Here is a 20,778-nt window from a genome sequence, read left to right as displayed (position 1 = left end):
AGTTGTGCAACTTTTTGGGAAATGCAATGAAGCAAAGAAATCCCGGAAATCCCCCTCTGACCAGTGAGCTACCCAACTTTTACACACTGTGGTAATATGTCAACTCTATGATTCCACAATATCCTGAAAAAAATTGTGGGAGTGCAGAAATGAGAATGAATGGTTGGTAAGCAATATTTTGTATTTGATATCTTAACATGAACTGTATTGTTCAAGGGAACATGCCAGACCAAGTTCTCAGATACGCAAGAGATTTCAGAGATTTGTTGGAATCTGGAACAAAAAACAAATAAATTGCTTCAGGAACTCTGTAGGTTCTGGTGCAGGGTTTCAGAGCCTTAACATGCAAATTTGGTCCAAATTGTCCATGTCAACCAAAGTGACATTCTTGACTAGTCTCATTTAATTTGCCTGCATTTGGTCCATATCCCACTCAAGCCTTCCTATCCATCGATCTGTCCAAATGTCTTTTGACAATTGTGATTTTATCCACTTCTGAGGCTTCCTCTGGCAGCCCATTCCAGATACAAACTATCCTCTGAATGGAAATTGACCCTGAGGTCTGTCTTAATTCTCTCCCCTCTCACCTTAAACCTATGTCCTCCAGTTTTAGAATCATCCATACCTGGGAATAAGACAGTAGGTTGTCTGTGACTATCAACCCAAATGTCAACCATCCCTTTCCTTCCACTGATGTGGCTGGACCTGCTAAGTTCTTCCAGAAGTTTTTTTCCCCCCAAGTTCTTAGATATCATTTTTTTATTTCCTCTAACCTATTTCTAATGCGCAGCCATATTCTATCAAACATTCTACAGTTTGGATAAGTATAATTACCATAAATTGTTATTATTGGAGGTAACATTATAAAATCATTGCTGATGGAACCATTCAGTCAAGTGAGTTTATGCGAGTTTTCTTGGCGGGGAACCCATTTGGACCAACTCTCGAGCATTGTTTTCATATTTGAGTATTTATCTAATTGCTATTCAAAAGGTTGTGCCCACTACATATCAATAGCACCTGCACTCAAATGTAATACGACAGTTGTCCTGCGTTTCTTGACATTATGTGAAGGGTTTCAACATGATGTTGCCACTGCATTATGTAAATGACCGTGTACTTTCTCTCAAACTTCATTGGACACCCTTGAAGAAAATGTATCTAGTTTTCTTCATTGTGACCTAACGAACTTTAAAAAAAAAGATAACAAAGATACTCATTTTTTCTCACTTTAAGATTTAGTTTAGCTTCACAAAAGTAGACTTGTGAGAAAGATTTGCATTTAGACTTGTGTGAGGGAAAGTACATTTAGGAGACATTAAATCAGCTGAAAATGACAATGTTTTTGGAACCGACTTCTACTCCATTGACTTGAACACTCATACAGCCTACCCTGGAGCTGTGGCTTGCCAATTTCAATATTCTTGGGAATATTTTTAATATCTGTAACTTAATTCAGTATGTACCGGTTTTCACGCTTCTTCAAACTTAACCAATGATAACTGACAATGCTATGACAAGGGAGAGGGCTGAAAATTGAACATGGAAATTTACCTCAAAGTGTTGTGTCTCAAGCCTGTTGGCTTGAACCATCCTGTGGAGGGCTCTTTGCACAAAACTGGCACAAATAGTGGACTTGCTACCTCACTGCTTCAACGACCCAAGTTCAGTGGTGACCTCCGATGCTGTTTGGGTGCAACTTACATGTTCTTCCTCTGACTACAGGCATTTTCTCTGTGTGCTCCAGTTCCATCCCATATCCCAAAGACATGCATGTTGGTAGAACTTGGGCACTTTAAATTGCTCATGGTAGAATCTGGGGAAAGTTGACGGGTGTGTGGTTTCCACTGTTGCACACTTCAACACGTGCTAACAAGTGCCCAACCTATTTTTAAGAGCCGTGATTTTCTTGGAGTGCTAATATGAAGTGAGCATCATCATAATTGAAGATAGACACAAAAAATGCTGGAGTATCTCAGTGGTTAGGCAGCATCTCTGGAGAATAAGGTGATGTTTTGGGACAGGACACTTCTTCAGACTGGTAATGTTTCAGGTCAGGACCGAAGATGAAGGGTCCCAGTCATTAATCCCCATATCAAATGTCACCAGTCTGAAGAAGGGTCCCGACCCGAAATCTCACCTTTTTCTCCAGAGATGCTGTATGATCCGTCGAGTTGCTCCAGCACTTTGTGTCTATCTTCTGTATAAATCAGCATCTGCAGTTCCTTTCTAAATAATCATAATTGAGTCAATTTCTGTTGTTAGCATATGTCAGTATAGCAGACATTGTTGCAGAGTAGCAATTGGAATTGGAAACCTGTCTGACTCAACCCCCACCCAACCACCACCACAACTTCAGCTTCTTCCCATCAGTAATCGGGGTTCTTTAACTACCCTGCACATTTCTAATCACAACACTACCTCAGCACCGAACCACTAAGGATTTGTACCACTGTTGTTGCTCAAAAAAATTGTTTTTTGCACTATCATTGTCTAGTTTACTTAGAATAACCGATAATTTATTGCACTTTTTAAACTGTATTTAATGTGTCTGCAAAGCAGTAGTTTGAAGAATTTCATTATCCTGGTTCATGTCTGGTGCATATGATAAACACTCTCAACTCCCGACTCTAGGCTTGGGAACTGAATGAAACTTTGGAATTTGTGCTATTGGAACTGATATCTACTAACTGGATGCTGTCTTAAGATTCAGTAGCAACCTGAATTCATAGAACACATTTAATGTTATAAATTATCCATGTATTTTGGTTTGTGCACTGTTGTGGACAAGTTTACTTAGAATATCTGATAATCTATTGCAATTTTTGTTGTAATATCTAGTGTGACTTTAAAACTGCAGCACGTAGAAATTTCATTACTCTGGTTCATGTCTGGTGCAGTGACAAATAAATACTCTTTTTAGTTTTAGTTTAGTTTAGAGATACAGCGCGGAAACAGGCCCTTTTGGCCCACCGGGTCTGTGCCGACCAGCGATACCACACATTAACACTAACCTATACCCACTAGGGGCAATTTTTACATTTACCAAGCCAATTAACCTACATACCTGTATGTCTTTGGAGTGTGGGAGGAAACCGAAGATCTCAGAGAAAACCCACACAGATCACGGGGAGAACGTACAAACTCTGTACAGACAGCACCCGTAGTCGGGATCAAACCCGGGTCTCTGGCTCTGCATTCGCAGTAAGGCAGCAACTCTACTGCTGCACCATCGTACTGCCCCTCTTGACATGGAGACCAAATCAAATTTTGTGATTTATGCTTTTGGAACTGAGATCAACGAACTTAGTGCTGTGCTACAAATCAATAACAATCTGAATTCATATAATCCACTTAATATCGTAAAATGACCTTTACATGGAACTGTTTAGAAAAGAAGTTGGCACCAAGCCAAAAGTATGGGGAGAAGGCAGGAACGGGGTACTGATTGAGAATGATCAGCCATGATCACATTGAATGGTCGTGCTGGCTCGAAGGGTCAAATGGCCTCCTCCTGCACCTATTGTCTATTGTCTAAAAGAAAGTTCATAAAGGTGTCCAAAAGCTTTGTGAAAGGAGTAGATTTATAAGAACATGCAAATAGAATGGAGGTAGCACCATTAAATCAAAGGAATTCCGGAAGGTGAATTCTTGAAATCTGAAGATATTGCCACCACTGGTAGTGAAAGAAAATTAGCAAAACTGGAAAAAACAAAGTTTTGGAATGCAACATTTTCACAGTTTCGCAGGACATGCATGGGGTTATAGAAATAAGAAGCACGAGGCCAAAAACTGATTTGAGACAAGGATGAACATTTGAATGATTTTTAGTGTTGACTAGACCAAGTGGACCCATTGGGCCCAAACCTCTCCTGCATTGGTGCAGCTCCCTTTCCTCCCCCCCCCCACCTCTTCCCCTTCCCACCTCTCCCCCTCCCACCCCCCCACCTCTCCCCCTCCCACCCCCCCACCTCTCCCCCCTCCCACATCCCCCTCCCACCCCCCTCCCTCCCCCTTCCCTCCCCCTTCCCCCCCCTCCCTCCCCTTCCCTTCCCCCTTCCCCCATTTCCCTTCCCCCATTTCCCTTCCCCCATTCCCCTCCCCATCCCCCTCCCCCATTCCCCTCCCCATTCCCCTCCCCCATTTCCCTTTATATTATCAAATCATTTGATTCTGAAATTTAAGGTTGTGATACAGAAGACTTTCCCATACTCTGATTACATCTTATAGTGTTTATCTAGATAGGGTTGAATTTTTTTTTTATCACCTGGATTTAAGTTTTCACTGAATATTAGTGAAGAAAATTAAAGTAAATGATTAAGAAATGTAAAACATTGATGTAATCAGTAATATTTTTTATGTCAGAATAGACAGAGGCTGCAATCTTTACTGTTTGGAAATTAGAATTCAGGCAAAGGGGTCAAATAACCAGTCATCTAGTATTGGTGAAAAAATATGCTTTGGGGGTGTAAAGTCAGCTAGCATAGCCATTTGAATTTCACTTTCCAAATCTTTGAATTCATCTTCTGAATGAATTGCAATAGGCACCTCATTTAATATTTTTCTAGAAATATTGCATGTACTGTGTAGCACCGCATACCCATTTAATCGTGGAGCTCCAGGCTGTTTCATTTTCAAGTGAAGTGTGTTTCCAAGGCCAAACAGATCTTCCAGCAATTAAGTTATGCAAATCGTGGAGTTATCTGCTCTATTATGTTATGTGACTTTTTATGCCTCTAAGAATGCACAAATAATGTGAAGGATAAATCAAAGTGCACGCAAGTTGTTATTCAAATTCATGATCAAGCTGTTCGCAACCTTTGCGAAGACTGAAATTATTAACAAAATGGATTGTTATAATTGGACTTAATACAAAATAAATTCCTCAATTGCTTATGATTTGGCAGCAGACAATCCAGATGAAGGAAATTTACCAGTGTAATCTGTGTACAGAATTTATGACAATTACATAATTAGCTCCTGAATAACAGTCAGCGACTGTTAATACAGAATTGTCCAAATCTATTGACAGGTTCCATTTTACTTTTGTCGAACTGTGGAGCAGAAGATAGACAAGTTGTCTTCGGTGGCATTTTTCTAAGCCTTTTATGCTCTAAGGCAGAAGTGTGCATTGTTTTTAGACTGCAAACAATACCATCACTACAGTGAATTGAAACTAAACTTCCAATAACTTGCATGCATCTCAAGCTTCAGAATCTGAATGATTAAAGTATGATGATTAAGGGACTGGTATTTAAATGACGGGATTCAATATTAAGCATAAGCCTCCAGACTTGTGAAATTCAATAGCAGAAATTAGTAAAAAATTAAATATAACTACAGGTTACTATTTCATTGCCAGACATTGCAGTTCTTTTGAAGCCCAGAGTTTGAATGAATGTAAAAGTGATTTATCGTAGTGTGACAATCCATGAGGCTGAACTTAATTTATTTGCAGTTTTGCCGCTGTGCTTGGAAATTTGTTATCTCTCAGATATTTCTTTAGAATAGTGCAGATGTGTGGTGTGAAAGAGATAGCACAGGAGGGGAGAAGAAATTAGACAAAGTGGCAAAGGGAACATGACAAAAATAACATATCAAATTATATTTGTTGGTTATCTTTTTTTTTTCCATTTCTAACCCATAATTTACAACCCTACTTTAATTATCAGGTTTAACAGCTGAACCTAAAGCCAGCCTAATATCACGTAACAAGCAATCTCAACATCATTGTTCTGAAGATTGAACAGTAGTGAGATCCTTGCTTTTTGCTATAGAATGCTTCCTCTGGTGATTCAGGTTGCAGCACTTTCTTCTACAATACTCTTAGGCTTTTAGTTCTGTGTATTCAATGACGATGAAAATGTAGATGGGTCGGTTAGTAAGTTTGCAAATCACACACAAATTGGTGGTGTTGCAGACAGTGAAGAAAGTAGACAAAGGAGACAGCCGTTTACAGCAGAACTCCACAGGAGCTCCTTCCCCGTGTCTATCAACCTGTACAACTCCTCCCCCTTCTGTCGTGGGGTAGACTGACTCCCCATAACCTCCCCTCAAATCTTTGCACAATCCCCAATTCTTTCCACTCCCCACTTTAATTTCATGTTTCATGTATCTTATCATATCATATCATATATATACAGCCGGAAACAGGCCTTTTTGGCCCTCCAAATCCGTGCCGCCCAGCGATCCCCGCACATTAACACTATCCTACACCCACTAGGGACAATTTTTACATTTACCCAGCCAATTAACCTACATACCTGTACGTCTTTGGAGTGTGGGAGGAAACCGAAGATCTCGGATGTTTTATGACTGTTGGCAGATCAATTTTCCTCCTGCGATAAAGTTCTATCGTATTGTATCGTCGGATGTAGAAAAGTTGTTGATAAAGGCAGAAAAATAGCAGATGAAATTTAATCTGGGTAAGTGTGAGGTGCTGCACTTTGAGAGGTCAAATGTAAAGGGAAAGTATACTGACAATGGCCGGGCAGTTAACAGCATTGATGTACAGGTGGACCTTGGAGTGCAAGTCCATGGCCTACTGAAATCAGCAACACAAGTAGACAAAGTGGTAAAGAAGGTGTTTGGTGTGCTTGTCTTCATCGATCAATGCATTGAGTATAAGAGTCAGGAAGTCATGATGCAGCTTTATTTGTTGGGAGGCTTGGATATTTAGTTGGAGACTTGGATATCGTATCTGGTTGCCTCTTTACAGAAAGGATGTGAGGGGTTTGGAGAGGGTGCAGAAGAGGTTTACCTGGAGATGTATTGGGTAATGGAGATGCAAGGGGCAAGTGTATTTACAAAGAGTGGTAGATACCTGGAACATGCTGCCTAGGATGATGGTGGAACTAGATATGATATTGGTATTTAGAGGATTTTAGATAGACATGGATATGTGGGGAATGGAGTGATATGTATTATTTGCAGGCAGAAGGGGTTAATTTAAGAAGGATTTTGTTTGACATTGACAAAATGGGCCGAGAGGCCTGTTCCTGTGCTGTACTGTTCTCTGAGCCAGTACTGATATGTGACGTGATGTGAAATTCAAAGCACCAAAGCAGTACACAATGAATTAAGCAGATACCCAAACCAGCAAAAAAAAATATTGCTGAAAGGATGGATGGAATATCAGTGGAGAAGATGGCTAGTAAAACTATGGGGTAATCTATAGAATGATCTACTGTATACTGATTAAAATGAATGAATAATTTCTTCATTTTGCAATGTAATTGGAATATGATATTGGATTAGTGCATTTTGGATCATATTATTTCCTCTCGGTGCCATAGATATTTTAGGATTGGTATGTTTACTGCCAGCAATTTATCTGCAGGCTTGCATAATATTTTGTACATTGTAAAAGGCTTTTGGTTTATTTGTTAGGCTATTGTTCAGAATCTGCAATTAATGTAATGTTAGCTCCACTTCTCATTCTTTGCACTCATGTATTTTCAATTGTTTTGCAGGATTTTTCATTTTACCCCTCCTATCCTTAATGCAGCAATGCTGTTTTATAAAAGGAATAAACACATCCTGGCCTTGTATATCCTTGTGACACAGAAGGAAGCCACTGGACACAATAATCCAAGATGGCTCCCAGAGCACACCAGTCAACCCCACTCCCACACTAACTTTTCCGAAACGTATTTTCTCTCATGGCAACAACTTTGCCTTTTTCTTCTGCAATTTAACTGCACTAGTGGCGAGTTATGGCAGCCAATCAATCCACCATTACACATTTGGGAAGTGGAAGGAAATTGGAGTACTGGGGAAACTCGTACGTTGTTGGGGCGAATATGCAGACTCTGTACAGACAGCACCCAGGATTAGGATTGAACCTGGCTCGCTGGAATTGTGCGGAGCAATACTAGATAGGGTATGTGTAGGAGTGATGGCCATTATGGTGTTAATTGTTCTTAATTCGGATTGTTCACTGTGTTCAAATGGGCCAATAAAAAAACTTTCCAACCCGGCACAACCTTGTTAGTAGAAGAGAAAACCCTTTACTGTCAGCCAAGAACTTCTGGCTATTCAACATTAGTAACGCCTTAGACCACCCAGCGCGGTGACTTCAATGTGTACTTTGCATATGTGCAGTTTAATGACCTGGTGCATTAACTTTAACTTGTGAGACCAGCACTGAATTTACGTTCCTGACTTGAACAATAAGCTGTTTAAATCCCCTTTTTAATTGGCTGCGGTTCTCGGTGTGTGGAAGCCATCATTGTGAATTATGGGAGAAATTTTGACTCGTGGGCAGAAGAGTTACTGAGTGTGTGTTCAGTTTGTCTGGAGGCCTGAATGAATTATATGGGATGGTTTTCATTAACCTTAGTAACTGACATTCAACTAAAAAAGCCGGCACATGTTAGATACCCAACTCAGGTGTTGGCCTGGTCTCAGTTCAGGAGGAGCTCTCAGTTCAGTTCAAGATGAAATACAGCTTAGAAATGGGTTCACCGGCCCACCGAGACCTACTATCACCCATTCACACTGGTTCTATGTTATCCCACTGCCTACACATGAGGGGCTATTTTACAGAGGCCAATTAGTCTGCACGTCAGGAGTGAACCAGGCGCTTGGCCAGGGTAGTGTTGGTCCTTGATGATGCTGGCTGCTTTTTTGAGGCAGCACCACTCATCGATTCCTTCGCTGGTGGGGAGGTCAGCATCCGTGATGGACTAGGCAGTGCTCTCCACTTTTTGTAACCTCCATTTCTGACCATTTGAGTTGCCAGACCAAGCCATGATGCAATCAATCAATATGTTCCCTTCCGTACACCAGTAGAAGTTCAAGAGAGTATTTGTCGACAGACCTAAATTTTTTCTGCTCTGAGAGAAAAAATAAATTGCTGTCGATGTGCATCTTCTGCCGCTGATTCTGTTCGAGCATGGTGCTGCAGTTTTTCATTCCAAGCGGTATTAAAACAGTAATCAAAAAGTAATTAAAAACTGCAGATACTGGAAATTGAAATATAAACAGAAAATGTTGGAAATCCTCATCAGGTCATACAGTGATTCCAGATAAAGAAACCGAGTTGGATAAAACTGTAATTTATTTGTCAGGATATGATTTGATGCTAAAGTGCATATTTTAGAGGACCTTGTTTGGCTTCAGGCATTGAGAGTGGGGAGGTCTGGGGGTTTCTTACAGTTGAATGGAGATCTGCATCTTGAAATAGGTAGCATCATGTTGTGAGGCCAGTGGATCTCTCATTTAAATTGTCTTTTCGTCATCGAATACCACTTGACTTGTCCCACAATGTTAGTATGCCCCTCATGTGAACACTCAAAGTATTCCATTTTTACGTTTTATGTTTAAGAAACAGTTAGACAGGTGCATGGATAGGACAAGTTTGGAGGGATATGGACCAAGCGCAGGCAGATGGGACGAGTGTAGCTGGGACATGTGCGGGCAAGTTGGGCCGAAGGGCCTGTTTCCACACTGTATCACTCTATGACTCTATTTGGAGGTGAAAATTCATTCAAATTTGCAATTCATTTTAAAGCCAATCTCTATCTTCATAAATAACAGGAGCAGAAGTACGCCATTTGGCCCATCGTGTCTACTCTGCCATTAAATCATGGCTGATCTATCTTTCCCTCTCAACTCCATTCCTCCCCATCATCCTTGACATCCTTACTAATCAAGTCTCTCCCACTAGTATTCACTGGAGTTTGGACAGATGAGGGGGGCCTCATAGAAACTTGCCGAATAGTGAAAGGGTATAGGGAGAGGATGTGTAGGCGGGAGCACAGGAGGATCATAGGGTGATCTTGTAGAGGGGTATAAAGTCCTGAGAGGAATATATCAAGTGGATGAGCAGAGTCTCTTGCCCAGAGTGGGTGAATCGAGGACCAGATGACATTGGTTTAAGGTGAAGGGGAAAAAACTTAATAGGAATCTGAGGGGTAACTTTTTCACACAAAGGGTGGAGGGTGTATGGAATATGTTGCCAGAGGAGGTAGTTGAGGCTGGGACTATCCCAACGATTAAGAACCAGTTAGCCAGGTACATGGATAGGACAGGTTTGGAGGGATATGGACCAAATGCAGGCAGGTGGGACTAGTGCAGCTGGGACATGTTGGCCGGTGTGGGCAAGTTTGGCCGAAGGGCCTGTTTCCACACTGTATCACTCTATGACTAGTGGAAACATCTTCTGCATTTCCATTTGATTCAGACCTTTCACTATTCGGCAAGTTTCAATAAGGCCCCCCCCCTCATCCTTCCAAACTCCATTGAATGCAGGGCCGTTAAACGCTCAAGTTCCAATGTTTCTATCCTAGATTTTATATTTTATTTTGTAATTTTGTGCAGCAGTTACTATTTATTCTACTTAACTACTGACTGCAACTACTGACCGAAAAAAGGTTGGTGGGTATATGGAACGAGGTGCCAGAGGAGGCAGTTGAGGCAGGGACAATCACAAGGTTTAAGAAACAATTAGACAGATACATGGATAGGACAGGTTTAGAGGGATGTGGGCCAATGCAGGAAGGTGGGACAAGTATAGCTGGGACATGTTGGTTGGTGTGGGGAAGTTAGGCTGAAGGGCCTGTTTCCATGCTGTATGACGCTATGACTCGATAACTAGTTTTATAGTATTATAAACCTGGCTACATGAAAGCTTCTCTAGGTAGTAATGAAAGAGCCCTAATTATGAAATAACGATACCTTAAACCCCTCTCTGAACTTTTCCCCAATATAAATACAAGATATTAACTGAGCACGTCTCTGACATGTGAATGAACAAGTGAAAGGGGATATTATAAGATGGTAGGAGAATTTTCATATATTTTGTTTTGAAAGCTTCAATATTATCTAACATTGATTCTGTTGGGTCAAAAGTACAAACCTGAAGATGGATGTATTTCAGGCTATGGATCTGGCCAATTTTTAGCATATTGTTGTAATATTATTGCTCCTTGTTCAAAGGAAATGCCTGAAATGAATAAAGCCATTGTGGTTGTTCTGCCTTATCTACTGTTCAGAATTTACACATTCAACTGTAAGGTTCTTTGGTTCTTTGAAATGTAATCACTCGAAGAAGATGCATGGCGTTTCATGCCTGCGCTTTTCTTGGCTCCACATTAGAGCTACTTATTCCCGCTCCAGTTTTCGTCCTCCGCTCTTTTCCTCCAGCACCACTTCATCGGCCTTTTATTGACTCAACCTCCACAACTAACTGTGGACATTTATTCCTAATTTTAATAACTGTCTGCACAAAAATACTTGTGCTGAATTTCTAATTTTGCCTCTGATACAATTTCTAATTCATCAGCCAATTCATCTGAATAGTAATCTTTTGCAGTTTACCCTTTCAAATCATTCAAGGTTTTGAAAGCTTCTGTTAGATCTCTTACTCTTCTTAATTTTGTTGAACAGAGCCCAAACTTTCAGATATCACAACCGCATCGTCTCAAAGCTGTTTTCATTCAAGAGAACTGGGAATCCATGTTGCCTCTTTCTGATAGATTTGTTATCTGCATTATGATTAGGTCTCTAAACTGTACATAGTATTCAGACTGTGCTCTTATCTGTAACTTTTCAGTGATGCTATTAACCTGTTGAAAACTGGGTATTTAAGCCCCTCAGTTTATTTATCCAGTCTTGGGACAATTCCCAATTGTTAGATCCCCAAATGAGCAAATAGCTAAGACGTAGTCACAAGAAACTGCAGAATCTTAAGCAAAAAGCAAAGTGCTGGATGAACTCAGCGGTTCAGGCAGTATCTGTGGAGGGAATGGACAAGCAATGTTTCAGGTTGGGCCTATCTTCAGACTGATTCCCAAGATGGTGAAAATTATTATTCTAGGCTGCCTGACATTGATCGGATATTAATTATGTTATTCGGACCCAGATCCATTATAACTTAGTAGCTTAAGCAGCTAACTACAGTAGTTTCTCACCAGTACAAAATAATTTTCACTTTCCTTGAATCCAGAGCAATAATCTTTATGCTCATTGACACTGTGAACAAATAGCCCTCCCATTCTGCAGCCTCGAGCTTCCTATCCTGGTTGGATGAAGCCTATGAGATGGTCACAGCTACTGAACGTGCCCCTGGCTGGGTTTCACAATCAACATCAGTGCAATAATCATTTATCTCCTGCTGACTTTCAGCTGGAATAAGTGGGAAAACAAGTTGCAAGATTTAAATGAAACTTTGGAGTTATATCATGCAGGCCTCCTTTCTAGAGCAGGAGCTGTTTCCAACACATGCAGCTACTTATCTGTCTATATTTGGCCTGGAATCGGGATTGGAATGAAAATAATGTATCATTGTTTCCTTCCTTCTATAGTTAATGTCACTTTTTATTCTCTTTTTATAAACCCGTGCATCTGATTTTCTGGATCTCACATTTCTTAATTAAAAACTTTGCCACTTGGAATATATTTTGAGTTATTTGCCCAACGCCATTGGCTTCATATTGATTCATGCCGTGTTATTTGTGCAGATTGATATATATCACTTTTCAAAGTCCTTGTGTTTCAGTACGCCCTGCTTCATAATTTGAAGCTTTAAAAATGCTTTGCCATTGAGCTTGAATTTAACGAACCTAGTAAAAAAATACTTTTCACTCCTGTCTTCAACATAGCTGAGAGGAATCATTTGTCCCAACTGTGAAAAGTCCTCTCTTTGCCCCTTGGTAACACCAGTCAAATTATTTTTGCATTTTGTTCCAAACTTAGCGTATTCAAGCCTTTTTTAATTGATTTTTTAAAATATTGGATTATTCAAGGTAGGCTCAGTTCATTTTCATTCCATTTGATACAATAGAGTCCTGATTATGCACTGGTGCTCTTTCCAAGCACTTCTCATCTCCACCCCTTTCTGCTTTCCGCAGAGACGCCAACGGGATCCCACTACTGGCCACATCTTCCCATCTCCACTCCTTTCTGCTTTCTGCAGAGACTGTTCCCTCCGTAACTCCCTGACCCACTCGTCCCTTCCCACCCAAACCACCCCTTCCCCAGGCACTTTCCCCAGCAACCGCAAGAGATGCAACACTTGTCCATTTACCTCGCCCCTCAACTCCATCCAAGGACCCAAACAGTCTTTCCAGGTGAGGCAGAGGTTCACTTGCATATCCTCCAACCCCATCTACTGTGTCTGCTGTTCCAGGTGTCAACTCCTGTACATTGGCGAGACCAAGCGCAGGCTCAGGGATCATTTCACTGAACACCTCTGCTCAGTCTGCCTTAACCTACCTGATCTCCAGGTTTCTCAGCACTTTAACTCCCCCTCCCATTCCCAATCTGACCTTTCTGTCCTGGGCCTCCTCCATTGTCAGAGTGAGACCCAGCGCAAATTGGAGGAACAGCACCTCATATTTCACTTGGGTAGCTTACACCCCAGCGGTATGAAGAAGAAGGGTCTCGACCCGAAACGTCACCCATTCCTTCTCTCCCGAGATGCTGCCTGACCTGCTGAGTTACTCCAGCATTTTGTGAATAAATCGGTATGAACATTGACTTCTCTAACTTCAGATTGTCCCTGCTTTCCCTCTCTCTCCATCCCCTCCCCCTTCCCAGTTCTCCCATTAGCCTTACTGTCTCCGACTACATTCAATTTCTGTCCTGCCCACTCCCCTGTCATCAGTCTGAAGAAGGGTCTTGACTCAAAACGTCACCCATTCCTTATCTCCAGAGATGCTGCCTGTTCCACTGTGTTACTCCAGCATTTTGTGTCTACCTTCGATTTAAACCAGCAGATGCAGTTCTTTCCTACAGACAAAGGATTATATTTATTTTAAACGTTTCTGCATTATGCCCGAAAATAAACTGAAAGGAATATGGAAAATGAATGAGAAGGCAGGCAAGAGAGCGTCAAAATATAGAAAAAGTAAAAGCCCACGGGATTGACATTAATGGTATGTTGACTCAGTGGTAGGAAACAAAAAGTCACGATTCACTGGATCCACAGGCATCAGAATACAACCTCTTGCCTTTTGTGTACTTAAATGGTGGGAACTTGATTGAAAATAAGTTTGCATATAATTTGCCCATATAATTGAGAGTGAAGAGGACAGCTTCAGCCAGTCATAGAATGAGAGGATATAAATTTGCTAATGGTGTAGAATATCAATGCATTAATTAATCTGTGGGGTAGAAAAGTGGCAAAATGGAGTTCAGTCCAGAGGAGGTATTGCATTGGACAAGGTGAAACTATGCAAGGGAACACACAAGTAAAGGGAAGATACTGAGAAGTATTGAGGAACAGATGGAGAATAAATCCTTAAAGATAGCATGATCGTTTGACAATGTGGTTTAAAAGGCATATGGGTTGCTGGACCTTATTTGGCATAGACCTTCTATCGAAAAGACACACAGATAAGCAGAGGGGGTGGGGTAGCTCTGCTGGTGAGGAATGAAATCCATTCCTCAGCAAGGCATGACATAGGATCAAAAGATGTAGAATCCTTCTGGGTGGAGCTAAGAAAATGCAAGGGTCAAAAAACCCTGATAAGAGCTATATACAGGCCTCCGAAAAGTAGCCAGGATGTAGGGAACAAATTACAACAGGAGATACGTTCGGCACACAAGAAGGTGGTCATGGGGGATTTCAATATGAAGGTAGACTGGGAGAAATCAGGTTGGTACTGGATCCCTAGAACTTGTGCCAATGAGATGGCTTCTTAGAGCATCTTGTAGTCGAGCCCACTGGGGAAAAGGCAATTCCACATTTGGTATTGTGTAAGGAAATGGATTTGATAAGGGAGCTAAAGGTGAAGGAACCCCTAGGAGGTAGTGAGCATAATATTCAACCCGGAGTTGAAGTGGGAGAAGATTAAATCAGATGTGTTGGTACTACGGCTGAGTCCCGGTGGATATGGAGGCATGAGGGAGGAGCTGGTTAAAGTTGATTGGAAGAGGACCCTAGCAGGAATGAAGATGGAACGGCAATGGTCGGAGTTTCTGGGAATAATTCAGAAGAAACGGGATCTTTTCATCCCAAAGAGGAAGAAAGATTCTAAGGGGAGAATGGGATTGCTTGTGCAGGATTCCCAAAAGGTTAATTTGCAAGTTGAATCGGTAGTAAGGAAGGCAAATGCAATGTTAGCATTTATTTCAAGAGGACTAGAATATAAAAAGAGGGATGTCATGCTGAGGCTTTGTAAGGCACTGGTCAGACCACATTTGGAGTATTGTGAGCAGTTTCTTGCCCCAAATTTGAGGAAGGATATGCTTGTGTTGGAGAGGGTCCAGAGGAGGTTTTTGAGAATGGGGTGATTGAGTTAATGAATGATGAGCGTATGACGGCACCGGGCCTGTACTCACTAGAGTTTAGAAGGATGAGGGGGGACTTCATTGAAACTTACCGTATAGTGAAAGACGTGGTGCACAGAGTTGCTTCCTTACAGAGCCGGAAACCCGGGTTGGTTCCTGACTATGGGTGCTGTCTGTACGGAGTTTGTACATTCTCCCCGTGACCTCGCGGGTTTTCCCCGGGTGCACCAGTTTCCTCACACAATCCAAAGACGTGCAGGTTAATTGGTTTCGGTAAGGATTATAAATTGTCCCTAGCATGTCGGATGGTGCTCATGTACAGAGATTGCTGGTCGAAGCTGACTTGGCGGGCCGAAGGGCCTGTTTCTGCACTGTATCTCTCAACTAAACTAAACTAAGCTAAACTCTACTAAAGCCTGAATAGAGTGGATGTGGATGTTTCCACCAGTGGGAGAGTCTAGGACCAGAGGGCACAGCCTCAGAATAAAAATACATACCTTTAGAAAGGAGACGAGGAAGAATTTCTTTAGTCAGAGGGTGGTAAATCTGTGGATTTGATTGACACATACAGCAATGGAGGCCGTCATTGGGAAGTTTTAAGGAAGAGCTTGACAGATACTTGACTGGTACAGGTGTCAAGGATTATGGGAAGAACGCAGGAGAATGAGGTTGCGAGGAAAAGATAGATCAGCCATGATTGAATGGCAGTGTAAACTCAATGGGTGAATGTCCTAATTCTGCTCCTATGACTTATAAAAGAAAGAGCTGGGGAGGTTTGTATTAAACACCAGTTAAGCCATTGCTTAAGCACTGCACACATTTCTGTTCACAATATTACATGACAGATAAATTGCACTGGAGAGATTGCGGAGAGTCCAAATTTAAAAAATATATATTGCGGATGCAGGAAATAAGAAATATGAACAGAAAATTCTGAAAACATTCAGTAGGAAGGCAGTATTTGTGTAAAGAGAAACAACGTTATTGTTTCTGGTTGTAAAACTGGAAGAGAGAATTTAAAAAATAGTTTTAAGTTGTAGAGAGGATGACGGAAAGTATGGATAAGGCAAAGAGAATATCCGTGGTTGGCTAGGTTAAGGCCAGAGTTACCATAGTGATGAGTTGCAGGGGGTGTCTGAACCTTGATATCTTTCCCTATAGTAGAGTTATAGAGCACGTGGCCAAAACTGGAACATTTAGGATTTGGGGACAGATTGTCTAAGCTTATTTTGTTTGCTTTGTAGTAGCAGAGTGGTTAGTTTCTGACTCGCAACCATCGATATAGGGATATGAGTTTAACTTTTCTGTAGTAGATGGAGAATTTAAATTCAGTATATTAAATCATCAATTCATGAATAAAATTATTGACTGAAAACATGAAACCACTAGATTACTGTAAAAGTTTTAGTTCTCCAACTTCCTTCAAGAAATAAATATGCCAATTAAGTGACTCCAGAGTACTAATGTAGTCAACTGCTACTGTCTCCTTAGTTTCGGCACAGAAACTAAGTAGACAATAAATGCTAGCCTTGTCAAGAGTATCCACTTCATGTGCACAAACTAAAATAACAGAAGAGGTTGAGAGGACATTTTCAGTAACTGAGACATGTCATATTTTGAGGCTAAACAGAATCAATACAACCCCCTGTTATTTCCCTTATCAGAAGGGTCATGAACCAAGGATTTAAAATAAATGTTTTAGCATTAAAGGGGTGGTGAGGAAATATTTTAACTGAAAAAATCTAAAACTCTCTGCAAAATGGGCAGTAGAGCAGCAACCCTGAGCACAGATTGAACGTTGGATGACCTCCAGGGGTACACATCAAATGCACTCAGGTGGGATTCAATTTGGTAGTTCTTTTTGTTTGACCACGCAGGACCAAATGGCTCCCTTCTATGTCATCAATATTCCATGATTCTTTTGCCGATTTGATTGCCACGAACAAATGTAATATCTGAAGTGTGGATCAAACCCACGCCAAAGAATTAAATTGACCAGGCAAAGAATTTTGAACGATGGAAAACAAACGGGTGCACAAAATAATGACTGAGTCCCGGAAAAATGATGGGGAATTTACTTACAAGCCATATCTGTTGGAGAATTTGTCCATCTTTCTTTTTGAGGGACTCTTGCCGTTGGGACCATGTGTCCTTCAGCAAGGACAGAATGTTACTCATGCCAAAGATGGCGGAGTAACTCAGCGGGTCACACAGCATCTCTGTAGAAAAGGAATAGGTGACGTTTCAGGTTGGGGCCATTCTTCAGAGTGTCTCGACTTGAAATGTTACCGATTCCTTTTCTCCAGAGATGCTGTCTGACCCGCTGAGTTACACCAGCCTTTTGTGTCTATCTTCAGTTTAAACCAGTGTCTGCATTTCCATCCTACACGTTACTCATGCCAACCTCCACTCTAGTTCACATCTCTCTCCAAAATAGCTGGGAGATGGGACATGAAAGTAGAAGTGACATGAAAGAAAAATGCACTCTAATGCAAACGAGTGTTATTTGATTGGGTGTTTTATGTAGCTCTCGCAATGTACCAAAATATTTTCTGATGCTAGAGAGCTGCGGGAGGTCTGTGGAGCAGCTTGCAAAAGTCTTTATTAAATGACCTTTCTCGGAGTTGACAGAATGTTCAGTAGTTTCTGCCAGATTGGTGATTAGGACATGGATAGGGGCTTTTTGAAAGGATGAAACTTACTGTTAAAGCATGAGGAGAACTTGATCCCTGTGATACCATCTGGTGCTGCTGCTGCTGAGTCTGAAGCTGGGCACCTGGCTGTCCCTACTTCTTTTAGGTGACCATCTCAAGTGCACGACACGACAACATAAATAATGCATAATGTAACTTATTCCTCATGTCTAAATTCTGTTACAACGATATGTTTTCAGTAAGCTGTAGTGATACCTTAGCTGCGGAAAATGTGTTTCGAAGGATGTGACGATGCTAAATATATGGAAGTATTGCATTTCATCAGTCTGAAAGGGTATTTAGATCAGAAGTTGATTTGGCAATGCATTCAATCAGTGGCAACCTGTATTGTAAGTGCAATGGTATATTTTAATTAAAGGGTGTGATTTTGAGGCACCTGATGAAAATTAAATCGGCAATGTTATTATTGTGTAGGAAGAAACTGCAGATGCTGGCTTACATTGAAGATAGACACAAAATGCTGGAGAACTCAGCAGGACAGGCACTATCTCTGGATAGAAGGAATGAGTGATGTTTCGGGTCGAGACCCTTCTCCAGAACCTTCTTCGGACTTCAGAAGAAGGGTCTCGACCCGAAACATCACCCATTCCTTTTCTCCAGAGATGCTGCCTGTCCCCGCTGAGTTACTCAAGCATTTTGTGTCTGTCTTCAGCAATGTTACTGAATGGCTCCATTGAGTAAAACCTCAGTGTAGAATTAAATGCAATCTGAATCAATTACTGCCTGAGAAATTATTCCTCGTACGATATTTATGTCCTCTTTAGTCATTTTCCCCCAATATTTCACGCCCATTGTAATTCTGCACACATATAGAGATTTCAATGGGAAAATAAAGTCAAACTGTTCCTATGTGACTAAGTAAAGCCATTGCAGCATGCATTCAGCTGGCACAAACAGTTGCCATTGCTGAGAATAACAAGAAACATTGATTCATGTTAATTCATTGGTGCAGATTCTGCTGTCTAACTCTTGGGCTCCAATTCATGGCCTGAAGGAGAACTTCTTTCCGAGAATAGCCTTTGACCGTTTCGGCCATCAGTGCAGCATGCATAATTAAAGAAAGCAACCCCTGCCATCGTGCACTGTGTAATAGTCAATGGGATGAGAAGAGGGTTGAATGCCAAAGAGCCGCAGGGAGCTGAGGTGAGAATATTGTCAGGCTTTGAAAATGTTCATGCATCCAAAATGGGCAGCTATTTTGTGGGGAAAAAAAATGTTTATTTGTGTTGTTCCTGAAAGACCTTGTGGTAGATATGATATGATAGATCAGGACGTGGACAAGAGTGTTGGATCAATTTTGATTCTTCAGAAGTCTATCTTTTACTTTTTCTTCCCTCTGTAAAGATTTACAATATCACTTGAGCAAACAGCATATACAAGAGATGCATCTGAGATCTCGGCATGAAGGCTTGCTGTTTAATATTCATGAGCCATCTAATTTGGCTGGTGCACTCGGCACTGATCAAAGTGAAGAATGCCACTGCAGGAAAGCTCTGTGCTTGTGACAGGCATCAGTGTCCGAGCCTGCCGCCGGGGCTGCGCAAGCAACACACTGCATTTTACCGAAGCTCTTTTAGCTCATCCCAGAATCGATCTGTAACCTTCTAATGTTACTCCAGCATTTTGTGTCCACCTTCTAATGTTGTTGGGTTTGCACTGTAGAATGTTGACTAATGCTTTCTTTTGCCTTTCTTTTTCCTAAAGGTTTAATCAACCAACTGGTCATGTAGAATCCTGTAACTTGGGACGATCACGATGGGAAACTCTACATGGAGTGGAGCTGGTCTTCAACCTTGCTTGCAGCAATCTATTTGACTATTAATTGGTTTCTGGTTCTTGTCCTTGATGCGATTACAGTGCAGCTAATCTACGCTAGAAATCCACAGTGCAAAACGAAAATAAAAACACTGGATATTTTGATTGCCCTGACTGAACCAAAGCTCGGTTTCATTCAGAAGTATTAGCACTGATATATCTGCCACAAATATTTTTATAAAGCTGCAAGCAATACTGTGTGCACGATGGGCGACATGACGAACAGTGCAGTGGATTTCTATCCAAAGAACCAAAGAAGCGAGTCCAACCATGCAGGAGAATTTGGGTGTTCCCTCAATGAACTTCGCTCTCTTATGGAGATACGTGGACCAGAGGCAGTACAAAAGATACAAGATACCTATGGTGATATGAATGGATTCTGTAGACGTTTGAAAACTTCACCAACAGAAGGTAAGATTATTATCTAATGATTATGAACACATGCTAGCGTTGAAAAGGAAATATATAATGAAAATATCCAATATCTCAGTTGTTAACGCATGGTGAATGGATTATTTTAGTGTGCTCAGTGATTTGTGTCTGCAGAATGTCACATTAACCTTTGGAACAATAGTTCATTGTATCAGCTAATTCCTTTCTGGGATTTGGTCAATCTGACACAGTATGCTGTCCCTCTCTCACCGAGGATAAATTTGGCTGTGATATTATGGTATTGTGAATTATAGATATGACAATGCACTGATAATATCAAAACATGTTTTTTCATCAAAATTGTCTCCTTTCATTATTTGCATGATTTCTAAATGGCTCCTTGTGTAAATTCAGACATCATTGTTACTACTACAATAATATTTATATTATAAAATGGAGCAGGCCTATGGCAGAGCCGTGTAGTTTTTGATCTGCTCAATAATTTGCCTTTGATGAAGCCCAAATGCTTAATGCAATCCCAAGTTATTAATGACCCGATCTAGATAGATAGGTTTACCAAGGGAACCGGCCCTTTGGCCCACCATGATACCAAATAAAACTAATCCCCATCTACCTGCAG

General features: G+C 41.1%; 1 protein-coding gene across 13 annotated transcripts in view; it reads left to right on the top strand.

Annotated features, from left to right (window-relative positions):
* atp2b2 (ATPase plasma membrane Ca2+ transporting 2) overlaps window positions 1–20,778 on the top strand; it is a 1,022,617-nt gene that overhangs the window by 368,835 nt on the left and 633,004 nt on the right. For all 13 annotated transcript variants that reach the window (XM_078414003.1, XM_078414006.1, XM_078414002.1 and 10 more), the window contains one exon: window positions 19,656–20,177. In XM_078414003.1, the coding sequence (XP_078270129.1) occupies window positions 19,973–20,177 (205 nt within the window). In that variant the 5' untranslated portion in view covers window positions 19,656–19,972. The remainder of the gene's footprint in view (window positions 1–19,655; window positions 20,178–20,778) is intronic.

The sequence above is a fragment of the Rhinoraja longicauda genome, chromosome 17 (assembly GCF_053455715.1).
Source record: "Rhinoraja longicauda isolate Sanriku21f chromosome 17, sRhiLon1.1, whole genome shotgun sequence".
NCBI lineage: Eukaryota > Metazoa > Chordata > Chondrichthyes > Rajiformes > Arhynchobatidae > Rhinoraja > Rhinoraja longicauda.
This window is presented reverse-complemented; position numbering and strand designations above follow the sequence as displayed.